The following is a 16,660-nucleotide window of genomic DNA, read 5'->3' as shown; positions in this document are numbered from 1 at the left end:
GTCTGCATGTGTTAAAGACACACAGCAAGTTTACATCATGTCTGTAGCAGTTCATTTATTCATTCATCATTCAAAGTCAAATCATGAGTTGTGTATGTGTGTGATTGTGTGTGTTTTGTCTTTTATTGGTTTTGCATCCAATTCAGTTGATAAATGCACTTGTGTTTACCATCCCTATGTTTTTATTTTAAAAATACATATGACAAAATGATAACTCCCAGTCTTACCACTTAGTTAAATGTTCAGAAGTATAATATTTCTGAAAGCACTTGAAGGCAACATTACTACAGCCAGCTGGGGGTGCTGCATTCACAAGTCCAGTCATTAACCTTAACACGTGAGTAGACTTGAACTGTCATCCACATTATGATCAGTTTTAAATGTCATTGTCATTAATGCTGACTATAACAGAAAGTGAGTGTGTGGCTTCTCTTTCTTTTCTCACCACACACTCCTCCTAACCTCCTCATCACCTTGACCTGTCTCTAACTCTTGCTTCCTCCTTTCTCCACTCTCTTGGCCCAGCCTCTTCCTCCCTGTAACAAACGGACGGAGGGTGTGATAACATCTTACCGGCATGACTGACTGGTCCGTGGAAGAACAATAAAACAATAAAGTGAGATTAGTAATGACACATAAAACAAGATAAGTAATGTAACATCAAGTCCTGTGCAGGTAGATGGAATAAAACCTTGAGTGATGCAAGATGAAACAACTGTTACGTCAGAATGAAGTGATACTCAGATTTCTGACCAACAGAAACTAGTGGAGTTTTGTCTTTGGTTTACTGATAAAACTTTTTAGACATAAAAACTGTAAGAATCTAAAAACAAAGGTGTTAATAACTTCCATCGATGTTTCCTTAATAACTGCATTCTATTTAGTATTATAAGAAGGACAGGCACTTCCTTAAAACTCAAGTTAATATTCATTATTTGTTTGTTTCTTATTGGAATTTTTATTCTTCACTTGCCCCTTAATTTGCACACTTCTCTGAAGAAACCACGTGGAAATGATTTGGAAATTATGGAGAAGTAAAATTCCATGTTACCCTTGTATTGAGTAACTCATGACTGGACATATAAACCTTAACCTTAACTGAAGTGTTTGTGCTGAAACCAAACTCCAATCCAATCTTTTCAGCCTAAGTTGGCTGAATGAAGAATACCATGAAATGTAAAACCAGCTGAAACAAGTTCTTGGCAGAAGATTAAAAGCTTGTGGGTCACAAGGCAGAGCAGTTTTTTCACACCTTAGAGGAGTCTTGTGCAGTAGGAGGAGTTGTCAGGTTGTCAACACTGTGGTAAAACCAAGAAAGACTCTCATTGTTTCTGTGAAGAAGCACAACTGAGTTCTAATTAACTGTAATGTATCTTCACAACTTATCACTATCTCACTCACTCTAATGTGTACAGAAGAACCAGCAAACCTTTACATTCGTCTGTAATATTTGAAAATATTCTTTTTGTTTTATTTACACTAACTTAAGTCATTAGGATTCATCCTCTGGGCACCATGAAGCCCTGTATGACATGCCATAGTAATCCATCAACAGTTGTTGAAATATTTAAGTCTGGACCGAAGTGGTGAACCGACCAACGCTGCTAACCACTGAGCTGCTTAAATAAAACAAGACAAAGTGTGACAATCCCTGCTAATGATAAATACAACTGGACATTGTCAGGAAATGCCATGAAGTTGTACAATTATTGCTGAACTTTGGCCCCAGTGCACCCAAAGGAATCACTGCAACACGCACCTTCATTTATATTGTTCACACACATATGATCCAGGGTGTGGGAGGTGGCTTTGATGACTAACTCAGGTGCACTGAGCACTTGAGTCTTTTCCAGTGTCTGACTACAGCACCTGAAGCTTGGAACTTTTCCATTGCTTAATTAATTTGTAGGTGGTTGAATGTGCCCTCTGCATCTCCACTTCCTGAAATGTATATGCACTTGTAGGTCCCTTTGATGTTTAGCTTCAGGATGTGGTCTCTGTATCTTCTGCTAAATCTAACTACCATCCCCCTGTACTTGTTTGTCATGATCACATCAGTCTGTGTTGTTTTCATCTGCAAATGTAGTGAAATATTTTGAAAACTACTGAGAGAACTTCCATGAAATTTGATAGATAATCATGTCTACCTGTGTATGAATTGCAGTAACTTTAGTATATGGATCCAGAATCATAGTCTACAATTGAGCCAGTATGTTTGTTACATTATTTAAAATATATTATGCAGAGAGAAATTCAACAAAGATCCCCAACTGGGTTCAGATGAGGAAATCTATGGGCACATCCCAGGGACATTTCAATATTCATAGTCTACAGTAACTTGTAACTTTATATTTCATCCTCTAATAATAAGTAATACTTTGAGAGTAAAATATCAACATTGTACTGTTAAAAAGGTGCATCAGATTAGCGAACATGCCTTATATTTGTGAAACTCTCTACTGTGCAATATATCTATATATCTGCAACATCCCTCTTGGGTTGTTTCAGTTTGTGACCATTCTTCCTCTTTGTCACTTCTCTGTGGTTTCATAAATTGTGTGTTATCATGATTTTAAAGACAGTTTGTATTGGCTACTTTATAATTTTACCAGGTCGTCATCAAAACCCTTTCAAATTGTTGATTAATAGCCTCTTTTACCACATCTGAAGCTCTTACTAGCGTTCAAAGTACTCAATGACACACATTTACAGAAAGATTTTGAATATAAAACAAATATTTCAGTGTTTCGGTCTTTTTCCGCGTCAGTTTTAAACTTTTAAACAAACCATTATTCTGTAAGTTGCTCTCACCGTCTTTACCTTTTTAGTATATTTATTTATTAGTTAATTTAATTAACTAACTGAAATATATAATCCTGCAACAACTACACACCTCTTTAGTAACAAAGTAAACTCACCACAGAACCAGGAACTCCTGCACACCTGCTTATTCAGGCAATTATCCAGTCAGCCAATCATGTGGCAACAGTGCAATGAAGTGTTTCCTCCCCAGTATCAGTATGGTGTTCCAAATATAACTTTAAATGAGTGTACAATACTGTACACCATAAATATTTTACTTAGCAGTTGATAGAAATTGTTGTTGTGATTCTCTCAAACACTGACCCACACTGCGGGAGTACCAAACCACATGTGCAAAAACAGTATGCAGACAGTTGCTAAATTATTTCCTTATCTGTCCTGTGGCGAGAGCGCAGCAGCCAAACCAAGAGTTACAACCAAACCTTTACATTTCTGTGCATCAAAAGTGTTTTGTTCACTTTTCAGATCATGAAAAGACAGAAGTGAGAATCGGTAAAACATCTGTGATGAGAGTTTCAGCTGCTTGACAAAATAATGTGATTATGTTCTGGCAAAGATGCTGCAACATGTTTTTGTGCCATTAAAAAAAATATGAATTTTATTATAAGTTTATAAGTTTAATACAAATTAGAGGTGAAGCAAAGGCAAGTCGTGTGTAACATTCACTGAACAAATAAAACAAAGCTTTTTTTGTATATTATGACAACATTAAGAAATGTATCACACCATTATTATGAAATTATTATTTGGAAAACAGGTCATATTCCGTCAACTCACAACTAACATTTCTGCATACTATCCACTGACGACCTGTGTGGTGACCACTGAGTTGGTGGCCGGCCTGTTGCCCCTGATCTTCACCTCGCGGTGCATCTGGCACCAGACGCATGTGTAACACCATAACAGCTTGCAGAAGTCGTCGCAGCATGAGCCCTGCAGGAGGAAGGAGAGAGACAGAGTATTTGCTAAGCCTGCTGAAAATAACACAGCAACATTTGATTTTTTGAATTGGCTAAATGAGCCTAGCTGCAGCTGAGTTGACTCAAAGCAGTTTTAAGGGGCTTCAAACTCTGGGAAAAAAAAAAAAAAGCTCAAAAAAAGCTGCTAAATGCTCCACTGTGTTCACCAGCTAGCTGCCGTTGCTGGGTGCTGGGAAGGAAGTGTACGGTTTTTGGCGAAAACACCAACCATGTTAAAGCTGGACACAGTTGACAAAAACACAACAAAGAACTAGCTGTGAAGTTGTGGGCTGCAGTTGGAAGTTGTGATGAATCTCTGGGTCTGTCAGTGGTAGCAGTTTCCTGAAGAGCACTCATCAGTTATAATGACACACAGGCGTCAGAAGGTATTTGAATATATTTTCATTTTTTCCTCCTGCATTTTGTCCCCGTGGCTAACAACTCCCCAACATACTATGCATGCCACGAAAATGTCAACAAGTGTCATTTCTAGCGTGGATCTGACCTGGTTTGATGAAATACTGTAGCACAACATTGTGTTAATCATAGCAAATGATACATGTTATTCCCAAAATAGAATAAATCAGTAGAGTTTTGAATTGCAAACTGAACCAAGTTGTGACCAAACACTACATTTTGCTGTGGTTTAAAATCTAATGTCAGTCATTTTGTATTCAATAGACAAATGCTACTTTGAGCAATCACAACTAATGGGCTGCTAAACAAACTCTCATAATGGAAAGAACAAACAACTTTTATCATGTTACATGTATGTCAGAAGGCTTCAGGGCAAGGCTGTATGAGCTATTGTGTAAAAATCTGTGTAGTCTTAACAACGTTTGAATGCAATGAATTAAATCCCCGAATACACACTGGCTATTGTGTATACAATGTACACTACTATTTTCCGGGGCTCAAGAGATTAGTACATGATACACGTACTGATAAGATTATATAGAACGTTTTATGAGTTTTGAACAATGTGACAGATCGGTCAGTTTAAAAAAATGACACACTGGTGATACCATGAAAACACATCATGCTGCTCCTCAGTGTGTCTGTTCATGTAAAATATTTTTGGGGGACACTGATCAGATACTGATGCTGAGTACATGTATAAATTATTAAGCCCATATAATAACTTAAAGCCTGTCAGGTTTACTTAGCAGTGTACACTGCATGTTGCCATTGACCAGCATAAAATGAGTGGAGACTAAGTTGGGGCGACTGAATGAATATATCAACTATTCATCCATTGCTGGTTGTTGTTTTTTTTGATATTTGTTGTTTTATTTAAATCACTGCAAGGGTCTGAAATAAATGATGAGTGACTGTGAGGAAACATGCACATTCTACACGATTCTGGTTGAGAAAATTGAGGAAATGTTGCATCTCAGTTTCACTGAAACATTTGATTTTCATTTAGAAGTGGACTAAAGGGAACTGAAACTAAAGCTGTTTGTGGATACTAGTATTGGATGTCCTATAAAGAAAACTTTCTTACTTATGACTGAACTTGAGATGTGAACCTTTTTGCCTCATCTCTTAGAATAAAAACCCAGAATCTCTTCATGTATTCATATTCAGAAGCACAGCAGAAATCACAGTCACTTCACAGCTCAATTAAAAGACAAAAAACCACCTCAGGGTTGCATGCCTCCACCAACCAGTCCCCCACCCCCCACCCCACACACACACACACACAAATAGATCTTGGACTTACTGGGATGTTGTGACGCTCTCTAATGGAGGACCGGAGGAAGCAGGACACCATACAGCAGACATCTAGGCAGGGCATTAGGCAGCACCAGCCGTGCATACTGGCAGTCTGACACTGCATGCAGGGAAAACACCAAAGGGCACAGCAACCTTCAAGAGGAGCGGAGAAAAAGAAGCTAATATATGATCTGTCTTGTTTATTTCCTGCATTTATACACATCCTAAATTATTTTTATTTTCCCTGTGTGTTAGTTTGTATTTGTAGTATTTGTAAGTGGGGCAGCCTTGATACTGCTCGTGAGGCAAAAGTCAAGGCCAAAGAGAAAATGCTGCCAAGCACTTGCTGGCATATGTGACGCAGATGTGTTTATCTGCATTTTTTTAAGAGCTCATATCTTGTCCACTGTGCACTGGCTGGACAGTCAGAGAAAAACATTCAGAGAGACTTTGATGACTAACTGCATAGGTTTTTGGAGCCATACAGGAGACTAACAGGCTTCTGCTGATCGGGTTTTAACCATTTGTTTTAAAATCTGTTTCTTGTGAGTCAGCCAGCTGTTTGAAGGTGAAATGCTGGGGAACCCTTTCATAATGTCTCACAGTACGGCAAATGCTCATATTATGTGTATCTTTTTAAATACATAAAACCAACATGGTTGAGGTCCTATACTGTCTTCAACTTCTTTTTGCTGTTTCCCAGTTCAATGGTGAATTTGAGCCTCAGTTTTTATGCCAACATGAACAAGAAAAATGTATATTTGAACATCTAGGGCGTTGCCAAGATGGCTGCTGAGTGGTGAGACTTGCCTACATGAAACTGACTTCATGGTGAAATAAACATAGTTTATCCAAGAAAGAATTTCTTCGCCTTAAGTTTTACTTTCACTTTAGCCAGGATCTGCAGTTTTAGCTGTCAAGATTTCAAACCAATCAGTGAGTGGACCACTAAACATGGCTGCACAGCAGTCAAAACAACACATAGCAATAACAGCATTTCCTCTACTGCTGTTTCTCATTGGGGTCATACTGCACACTGTGGGTTGGAGACAAAGTCTGTGGTGATGAGTTGTGAGCAGCATGGCTGGTGGTTGCTGGGTAGACTTACAGGTGCCCATATCAGAGAAGCAGTCGCAGAGGCCAGTGCTCCATGTCCCAGGGGCTTGGCTGGTGGTGGTCACTGTCACCACCCGCCCTGGCTGTTGGTAGACGGCCATATCTTGGAGGATGCAAGACAGAAATGAAGGAACTGGGAACTGCTCCACACACAAGAGGAAGAAAGTTACAGATGGTTCATGTAAACTACAACAAAGACCTAAACTGCTGTGTGTTCAACTGCAGCATTTCTACACACACACCCAATCAGTATTTCTATGGTCTGAATTAGAGTAGGACAAACTAGGAAGGGAAACACAGGAAGCACAGAATAAGTCTCTTTTCACATGAAATTGTTTGCAAACTCCTGTCTTCAACCACAAACAGACACTTTCAGCATGAACAGGAAATCTGAATTCAGACTAGACCTTATTACCCAAGACCAGTGGAGAATATCAATGCTCTACAAAAGACAATATGACTTTAATTACAGTCTGATGTTTTTACATATTATCATCAGAGCTTTTACATAGCAGTCTGTTAATTTGTTAATGTGGGTGAAATTGCAGATCTTTGAGCAGGACTGTGCTATGACAGGATTTAATTTTTACATTATCCCTGCACCAAAGCGATAAGGTATTTTGATCTGTCTGGCATTTAACATCAGGGACATACTTTCTTGTATGGTCATTTAATCCATTAGAGTTTGACAAAGATTTGTTGTAATTCCTCTATATAAATTGATTTCTTTTTGTTAAATTACACACAGCTAGAGGAGGTTACCCACCACTAATCTTCAGGTGTCCTTACACTTTTGGCCATCTATGTATATACTTCAGTCAATGTCTGAAAATGTCTTTTTAGGTCAACAAAAATATCCGCTCAGTTTACATGTTTAATTACTGGCTGTGTTTAAAAATTCACACAAACGTAGGCGCAGCTAATATTAGCATTAGCCTGAGTAACCGTTATGTTTGGCTAGCTCTGCCAAGTGCAGCAGTGAGTTAGCTTCAAATACAACCGTTCAAACACCTTTTTAAAAAATATAATTTTGTTTTCTTGCCCCGCAAAGTTTGTCTTTTTATTGTATTATTACACTAAATTATTTTTAGGTAGAGTTTTAGCGAGGTTAGAGCCAAATTCAAAGCCTCGACTGTGGTTACTCTCAATTTTAAAGTGGTTTTTGACACGGTTTATTTCATGTTGTTATTATTCAGCATTTTTTTTTTCTTTATCTTGTTTCCCCAGGCACTGCCCACAGTCCTCAGTTTTTACATTTCTGACCAGCTAAAATTAAGTGTTTTTACAAAAGATGTGACTATATAATGTTAGGATTCATCCATTTATCGAGGTGCAGACATTATTCTTCTTTTACTACAGAAATACTACAACAGAAATAAATAATTCCCACTATATTACTATTATAAGATCGATAAAAAAATCTCAAAGTCACTACTGCCTGTGCCTATTTAGGCTGATAAATAAACTTTTCTTACCTTTTTTTCTGGTTCTGCTTTGATAAACTCAAATAAAGTGAGATGAGTTCAGGTCTTCACGTGTTGAACGCACGCTGCGACTCTGCACCAGCTCCACTTTTATCTGCACATAAAACAGTAGTTTCTTTTCTGACGAAGGCCAGCCCCCTCAACACACACTCCACACCTGCACTGACGCACTCCATACATGTTGTCAGTGTGAGTGACAGTAAACATGCAAACTAGCTATTTGCGTTAGGAAGTACTTTAAATAAATAAATAAATAAAATAAATTATATATATATATATATATATATATATATATATATATATATATATATATATATATATATATATATATTACCTCACAGTAACCTCGCTGTAAATGTCCCAGATGAAGTTTATAAAGGTTTGCGCAGTTCAAAATGTTTATCAGCAGACTGACCAACAAAACAGAAAGTAAAACAGGACAAACAACACTCTCAACTCTTTAACAATGTGCTATATTTTAAAGGCTTGTTATATTATTCACTGTATAACAGCTTATATAATTTTATATATATGTATGTGTGTATATATATATATAGATCAAACAGCCATAACTACTAGATTCCTCTCTGTGATAATGTCTGTCTTGTGCACTTGGTGGTGTGCTGAGCTCAGGAATGAGTATAGAGAGGTTGGCGTCTGTGTTTCTAGACAATACACATTTAAAGTGAGGAGGAATAAATCATTATATTAGGCTACAGCTTTCATCTAACAGAGGACTGTCAGAGGACTTTACATAGTAGATCTACATAGTGAGAAAGGTGGAATTATACAAAAATATAACAGATGGAAACAGATGACACCAGTTACTGATTTAAGTGCCTCTTATGGTAGTATGATTTAAAGTTTTTAAAAAAATCTATTAGATATAGTTATTTTGCACACCCTTTCTAAAAAAAATGATTTACTTACTAAAATGATGAGTGACTTTAACAAATATGAAGCTGCAGGCATGTCGAAGACAGTATACTGGCACCACCTGCAGGTCTGTGGGTTGTGAAGAGGAAAACACAAACAAAGGAAGTTACAGTAACGTCAGTGAGGAAGATATGTATGCTAAGATATCAAACAGGTGCATGAGAAAAAATACTTTTAAAATATTCCAGTTTTAGTTGCTTTCAAATTGGAGAAGGTCATAAAAAAATAGCGTATGAAGTGCATTTTCACATACAATTAACAAATGATCTGCATGAGTGAACTTACATTTATGAGTGAGATGATGTTTAGCAAGAATAAAAAGATTTATATTGTTTGAGATCATTCTGAGACATAAAGAGAAATTCAAGATGGAGTAAACATGTCCACAGTAAGAGAAGGACTGTCTCAGTTTGTGTTGATGACTTTTTATTTAGTCTTTGGAGGAGGCACAAAACCTAAGGAGCAACATGGGAGAAACTTCTCTCACCTTTAGGTAAAGTCCAGACTTTTCATCACAAATCCACTCCAGCAGGATCATATCTGCTACCATCATCAGTAAATATCACCTTTAAAGCAGCTGTCAAACACAGATTTAAATTCCTGTTGATGAAGTCCTGTGACCCACCCGCAACCTGAGCAGACTTCTAATCGACCAGATTAATTGAAAACATGTGTGTGGGAGTCAGAAGCCAAAGAGACAAACACTGATGTGGTCCCCAGATTGGTACTTCCCAGCTACTCAACCACTTCTTCTATCTGCAGGATATGTCAATTCACATGCATCAGATAACACTGTACACACCATGATGAGGCTGCATGTGTTTCACTTTTGAGGATCTGTTCCCAGGCGGCTATCATCTCATCTGTGAGCCATGAAGTTATAGTTAAAGTTTACCAGCTCAGGCTCAGCTTCACGTTGTCAGGCATCGCTCAGGTTTCAGCCTAGTTTGGTCACATTTGCACTAGAGATAGACCGATATGTTTTTTTCAGGGCTGATACCGATTATTAATAGTCAAGGAGGCTGATAACCGATATCTGGAGCCGATATTCATTTGCAGTAAAAGTGAAAATATTGGCGTCAAAATTTTGAATAATACAAACTCCAACACTTAACCTTGTTTAAATGCCTTTAAGCATATGTTTATTAAACAGCTTTTCAGATGTGCAACATGTTAAAGGTTTTTTTTTTTTTAACTTAGACAATAGACATCTTTGTTTTAAAATTCTTACAAAAAGTGCAGGGAGCTCCCAGGCTCAGCAGCATGTCTTATAAAGTTAAATGAAAATATAAATACAAGTTTTCTACAGTAAATAAAGTTTTCCAAAATTTCAATATAATTTAAATGTTGTATAATCTTTCACTTATCTTTGCAGGGAGTCCAGGGTCAGCAGCATCTTATAAAGTTGACTGAATTTTTATATAAATAATAATAGCTTCCTGAAGTTTTATAAAGTAAATAAAACAAAGTTAAATAAAATTTGCACAGAAATGTGAGTCTCAAATCAATTAGTAGTCCCAATTGAGCAGCACCAGATTGTGGGGCAAAAAGCAGAGTTGTTCAGCATGTGTGAGCTTTCACTGCTGATCGGCTGTTACCTGTGCCGTGGCTCTGCATGTAACCAATCAGATGGTGCTGTGGGCGGGACAATGCTGGAGACAGAGTAGTGACTGCAGACAGAGAGGCATCAGAGCCAAAATAACCCAGTTTTAAATTGATCTCTTATCGGCCGTCGGATTAAAAAAAAGGCTGATGCTGATATGCGTCAAAATGCTGAATATCAGCGCCAATAATAATCGGTCTATCCCTAATTTGCACAAGTGAAATTATTTTTAATTTTTATTTTTTTATTTATTTTTTGACTGGCTGGCTGCTGAGCTACCAGACATGGTATCACTGCTCTTAAAGTATGTGAGTTTTTGCTATCGCTGCATAGCCAACGTTAGCATTAACAGCTGTTTACTCACCAAGAGCTTCAATCATTGTTGCAAGACAAGAGGTTAGCATACGCCCTCGTGTTGGACTGAGAGCAGACTGGACACTACAGTGACTCACTATTACAAAAATGTATTATGAGAAATGACTGGTTAGCATGTTAATTTAAATAGAAGAAAAGAAGTGACAGAAATAGATAGGAGCAAAACAAGAGTTAACTTAAGCACTTTACACCACTGGAGACAGCTCTTGGTGAGTAAAGGAGCAACTTTTTCCTCTAGACTGGTAAGTAAACGTTAGCTTTGTAGCAATTGCAAAAAAAAAAAAAAAAAAAAAAAAAAAAAAAAAAAAACCTCACATAGAGCACCTTTAAAGCAGGAGAAAGGTCAACACATGGAAATGGAAAATGGAAAATATGTGTCAAAAGCTTTTGTGAAATTAAAAAAAATAAAGTCATAATAAAATATGCAATTATTTATACTTTTTAGGGACAAAATAAAGATTTGTACTTGTTTATTTATCTGTAATGGGGTTACGTGTTTAATTGTGCTGGTATTACGGACTCCTGACAAGTATAGAATAACAAACACGTGTGTGTGTGTGTGTGTGTGTGTGACAGCGAGAGAGAGAGACCGAGAGAGAGAGAGAGAGAGGAGAAGTGAGCCGTGCTGTTACTGAGTCAGTCTTCAGTGAGGGAGCAGTGAGAGAGGATCATGCGGCGGGTCAGCTTTCTCTCCCATCACCTCCACTTTCATCATCCTCATCTCCACCTTTCTCCTGTGAATCCAACCAGGACCAGCTGAGGAATAATGTCAGCGAACAACACCACGGCGGTGGACTACACCTGCGTGCGCTTCTACGTGTCCACCGTGTCCTTCTCGGTGCTTCTTTTCTTCAACCTCATCATCAACTGGACCATAGTTCGCGAGGAGCGGCTCCGGAGTCACGCCCGCTTCGCGCTGGTCTTCCACCTGCTCGTGTCCGCCCTGGTTTACCTGGGCATGAGCAGCGTCTTCTACTACCAGATCCACCTGGGCGCGCGGCCGGGGCGCACCGCGTGCCTTGTGATGATTACCATAATGATCAGCAGCGGCTCTAACATCCTCCTGACCCTCACGGTGATGGCTCTGGACCGCTACTGCGCCGTGTGCCACCCGATGCGCTACACCGCCACCTGCACCGCGGGGCACTGGCCCTGGCTGCTGGGCGTCTTCACCTGGCTGGTGGCTCTGGTCATCCCCCTCAGTCTGCTCCTCCACCCGGACACTCAGGCCGACATAGCCAACTATAACGGGGAGTGCGGTGCGGAGCAGCTGAAGAGGAAAGGCGGGCTGCAGAAGGTGCTGCTCACAGGTGTGTGCACGGTGCTCATACTGTACAGTTATGTGAGGATACTGGTGGAAGGACGGAGGTTAGGGGTGCTCAATCGGCGCAACCGGGCTGGGTGTAGGACGATCGCCCTGCACGGCACCCAGCTGGCCGTCTACATCCTCCCCTCCTTCGTGAACTTCGTGCTGACAACGCTGTACAAACGGAAGTTAATTCAGACAGAGACCAAGGAGCTGTCCGCAGTGGTCGTCTTCGCTTTCTTCAGCTTGGCGCAGTGCATTGCGCCAGTTGTTTACGGTTTGCGCAAAGAGGAACTTCTGGAGCAGTTGAGTCACAGGTTCCCCTGCTGTTCCCGATACTTGAAGAGTGTCCTGGGCTGGACTGTGCGGGCCAGCTGGCAACACCCCCACCACAGAACCAGGTATGTCCCAATGGACGCATCAGTTATACCCCCACAGACATCAGGGCGCATTTACCAGCTCAAACGAAGTGGTTAACACATTACTAATATAGTATACGCCACATGTAAGAGTGAAGTTCGGGTTGTCAGGTTGTGATCTCTGTTACTGGTGAGTCATTAACAGTAATACTTTTACTAAGTCACCAAGGGTCATCACATCACATCATATTATGATAATAATAGTTACGAAGTCATCTCCAATATGTTAATCATCACTGATAAATGATTTTTTTTCAATATTTAATTAAGTTTTCAGTTGTAAATTAATAATAATTGGTTAATAAGTGGATTGCAGCTCTTCTAAAAGGTCAGAGGTCAGAGCTGAAAAGACAAAGAAAGTGTCCTGAAAGAGGAAGCTGAGCACCAGGCACAGAGAAACTTCACAACCTGTCAATACAAAGTTAGTTCAGGGTTATACCTGAAAACACCAGTAAATATTTTGTTAACCAGTAAATGAAGCAATTAGTTACAACTTCTCGGAAAGTGGCGTCAATATGGGATATGAAAACCACTTTTTTATGAGCATGGGGATAAAAGCAATGACCAGAGGGGGGGAAATATCTAGTAACTGAAATTCCCACACCACAAGTAAACACTGTCACGTGAAGTCACATGAAATGCCAGCATACGTTGGAAAAACAGTTCACATACAGCAGCCGACTCATCCAGATCAAACATGTGCTTTACACCTAACACTTTCCCCTCTGAAATTAGAGTTCGGAATATAAAATATAAAAGAAAGTCAAAGGAATAGTTTGACATTTTGAGAATACTTTGATTCTCTTTGTTGCCAAGGGTTTGATTAGAAGAAAGACACCACTTCCCAATATAAGGCTACAGCCAGACGTTAGCTTAGCTCTATCAAAAGATTTTTAAAAATCCACCTGCTAGCACTTCTAAAGCTCATTGCTATAAACATCACATCTTGTTTGTTTAATTCGTAAAAAAAAAAAAAAAAAAACAAAGTGTAAAAACAGAAATTTGTGGTTTGAGTCAGGGGTTATGTGTTGGACTATTTCTTGTCCAGGAGCAGTGACTTCCTGGAGTTGTGAGGTAAGCTAACTGTAAGCAGTCGTTATGCTAAACTAAACTAACCGCTAACTGTAATTTCACACTGAACACACAATCATGAGAGTGGTAACGATCTTCTCAACAAACTCTCAGCAGCTTAATCGGTTATGCGATCAAGTTGTGTATTTAAAGATTTGACTACCAGATTACTGTAATTCTAGTGAACACTATTCAAAACATTAGTGCTGAATTCAAGTGTTAAAATGAAAAAACCTTCCCTTCTTCAAAGATGATTAATAACAAGATCAAAGGTGGATCACTGGATTGAAAGAAACGTGCAAAACTAGTTCATTTGCATAAGGTTCAATATTACTGTGTCTACTGTTACTGTTATGACTAAATGAGCAGTTAAAATGGACATTTGCTGCATGATTTCAGGGTGAAAGGCTTCCCTTTTAAGTGTTTTGGAAAGTTGAGCGTGCCTGACTTCTCACCACAACACCTCAAAAAGGGCACATGAGTTAATCCCTGAACCTCTGGTGTAATTTCAGGTTTCTCTTTTTTGCCCCCTCAGGGAGCGAACATTGACAGCCCAGACCATCATCTCCCTGGAGACGCCACAAGTCCCAGCGGAGGAGGAGGAGGAAGCCAGGCCAATGTCAGTCAGGAGTTCCTCGCATGACTCATGTCAAGGTGATACCGACAATGCCTGATGAGGCGGAAAAAGCATGTTCATGTCAGGATCCCGACTGGCGTAGGAACATTTGGATAAACAGCTGGTGTTGTCAGCTCAGGCCTGGAGACGAACTAAAGGAATCTCCTCAGACCTCTCGATAACGGGCGGTTAGACAAGGAAGTGCTGCAAACAGAGGACATCAGCATGTTTATGTTTTGCTGTTTTGGACCTCTTGTCTCATGAGCGCACATGAAGAGTCACAGTGGCCGACAGAAGACAGCGTGGCCTCAGTAGAAGTGGGCAGCTCTCTTATTGTACACTTTCCTGGCTGGTCCAGGGATTAAAGCCTGAAGTGTTCAGGCCACAAGTGACAACTTCTTTGACCTCTGGGCTACATCAGCCCGGCAATATTTGGAATTAAAATGACTGGGATAAAGGATCTAATATCGCATGTCGTCTCGTGAATGTTGTTTCCTTGTCTTCTTAACCTTGTGGATATTAAAAATTCAGTGTTCAATGATCTTGGATCCACTTGAATATCTCCAACACTCTGAAATCAAAGAGGAAAGGTCACATACATTCATATTCAATAAGGCAGGAAACACCAACAAATACATGAAGACATTTTAGTGAAATGATTGTTGTCTGCTGCCAACATTTAGAAATAGTTCAACACACAGAAATATGCTTCACTTTCTTGCCAAATAATATGTAGATCAGTGCCACTCTCAATATTAGGTGTAGGCAGTTTGACCCCCTAAAAACTGAAATTAGTACTGAAAAAGTGTTTGTTTTCAGTATCAGTATTGGTGTCAAGAGGATCAATACCAAGAAAATTGACTTCTCACATGTTAAATCACATTCTGGGTATATGAACACTCTTCTCTGCTGCTGTCCTGTGGATGCAGGTAGAGTTTACCTAATTACAGAGAATCAAGAGAAATAAGCATTTGTTATTTATCATTAAGAGATTTTTCTTTCACATTTTAACCCACATGCGATTAAGTAACTAACAGAGAATAGCAATAAGAGATGTATAACATTGGCAAATTATTCTCCGGTGATATAAAATATATTAAAACCTGGGGCATTAATAATACACTCACTTCATGAATCATGACACATATCTCTCCCTTGCATTACATCCGCTGCTTTTAATCATCAAACAGTATCAATTTAATATTAGTGGTCCTGGCCCTGGTATTATTCAGTATCGGACTAAAACCAAGCAGCTCAGGAGACGTGTAGCTTAAAGAAGCGAGAAACAGCTATCCCGTCCAAACATTTTTAAAGCTCACAAATCAGCATCATGTCTTTCTTACTTTGCAGTTTTTTAGTGGAGCAAACAAACAACACAGAATGTGTTCACTGCTAATGGCTAATGGAATGTGAATTTACACATTTCAATTGATTAACACACCTGTCGTCACAACTCTAAAAATTTTGAATTATTCCTTTTAATTCATGTTAGCTTAACTTTTACACTAAGCTAAAGTAGTGGTTCTTAAATGGATTGAAAAGCCAAACTTTCTAAAAGCAAAGCTGACAGTTGTTAAAGTTTTACTTTAAATGCTTCCTCATCTTCAATATTTACCACCACAGAAAAACAGAAGTTATATATTTAGTGGGGAGCGTCTACAGGAAAGCAAAGACTGGTATCTTGGTTGACTTGTGGCACAATTGCTGAGCTCGTCAGGTACTTTTTAGTCTGACAGGGTCACACATCAACGGGGAAATTCTAAACCTTTTAACCACATGGCTCACGAAGCAGTGGCACAGCCCTCAGCATCTCTCAGTCTCACCCCCACAACAGCTACACTTGAGTCTGTCTGCATGTAAGGACAGGAAGGAGTTCCTGTTTTTATCATATATTAGCAGCATGGAGTCCCCAGAGTCCATGTGGCAGCCGAGCACTCACTGGCGTTCCTGTAAAGTGTTAACGCACTGGAAGAATTTGGGCTGCAGAAGTGAAAGCGAACTTGCAGATTATAAAGAATACAACAGAAATAGGAAGTGAGTCTGGCGGGAAGAGGGTGAAAATATGGTTCTGAGGATTTTTTTTTTTTTCTGAGCTTTGATTTTTAATCAGTTTTTACAGGTTAGAAAAGGTTGTAGTGGAAAGCAGAAAAAGTAAATGTAGTTTGGCCTGTTAAAAGCCACATTCACAGATATAATGACAAAATGTTAGAAGAACCCAGACATTATAGATGCAACA

General features: G+C 39.2%; 2 protein-coding genes across 4 annotated transcripts; one reads left to right on the top strand and one right to left on the bottom strand.

The window, feature by feature from the left end:
- Positions 1–3,419: 3,419 nt before the first annotated feature.
- ponzr1 (plac8 onzin related protein 1) lies at positions 3,420–8,198 on the bottom strand. Of its 2 annotated transcripts, none has more exons than XM_018696462.2 (4): positions 8,090–8,198; positions 6,607–6,754; positions 5,506–5,651; positions 3,420–3,756 (listed from the first exon to the last, which is right to left on the bottom strand). In XM_018696462.2, exons 2-4 carry the CDS (start codon positions 6,713–6,715, stop codon positions 3,619–3,621), a joined length of 393 nt encoding a protein of 130 aa, XP_018551978.1. In that variant the 5' UTR covers positions 6,716–6,754; positions 8,090–8,198; the 3' UTR covers positions 3,420–3,618. The 2 variants fall into 2 exon arrangements, with proteins under 2 accessions (XP_018551978.1, XP_018551980.1); XM_018696464.2 differs by having other exon boundaries at positions 6,607–6,717.
- A 3,150-nt stretch (positions 8,199–11,348) lies between these two features.
- On the top strand, positions 11,349–14,965 carry zgc:194312 (uncharacterized protein LOC794943 homolog). 2 transcript variants are annotated; one of them, XM_018696456.2, is made up of 2 exons: positions 11,349–12,719; positions 14,321–14,965. In XM_018696456.2, the coding sequence occupies exons 1-2, from the start codon at positions 11,779–11,781 to the stop codon at positions 14,355–14,357; spliced, it is 978 nt and encodes a 325-aa protein (XP_018551972.1). In that variant the 5' UTR covers positions 11,349–11,778; the 3' UTR covers positions 14,358–14,965. The 2 variants fall into 2 exon arrangements, with proteins under 2 accessions (XP_018551972.1, XP_018551971.1); XM_018696455.2 differs by having other exon boundaries at positions 11,537–12,719; positions 14,344–14,965.
- The last annotated feature ends 1,695 nt before the right edge of the window (positions 14,966–16,660 follow it).

The sequence above is a fragment of the Lates calcarifer genome, linkage group LG14 (genome assembly GCF_001640805.2).
Source record: "Lates calcarifer isolate ASB-BC8 linkage group LG14, TLL_Latcal_v3, whole genome shotgun sequence".
NCBI classification, from domain to species: domain Eukaryota; kingdom Metazoa; phylum Chordata; class Actinopteri; family Centropomidae; genus Lates; species Lates calcarifer.
This window is presented reverse-complemented; position numbering and strand designations above follow the sequence as displayed.

Bases quoted from the DNA above. Each gene is read 5' to 3' on its own strand.
- ponzr1 (XM_018696462.2), bottom strand. From the start codon at position 6,715: ATGGCCGTCTACCAACAGCCAGGGCGGGTGGTGACAGTGACCACCACC. The intron at 5,652-6,606 runs GTAAGTCTACCC...CTCCTCTTGAAG, and splicing joins CTTCTCTGATATGGGCACCT to GTTGCTGTGCCCTTTGGTGT. The intron at 3,757-5,505 runs GTAAGTCCAAGA...TTCCTCCTGCAG, and splicing joins GAGAGCGTCACAACATCCCA to GGCTCATGCTGCGACGACTT.
- zgc:194312 (XM_018696455.2), top strand. From the start codon at position 11,779: ATGTCAGCGAACAACACCACGGCGGTGGACTACACCTGCGTGCGCTTC. The intron at 12,720-14,343 runs GTATGTCCCAAT...TTGCCCCCTCAG, and splicing joins CACCCCCACCACAGAACCAG to GGAGCGAACATTGACAGCCC.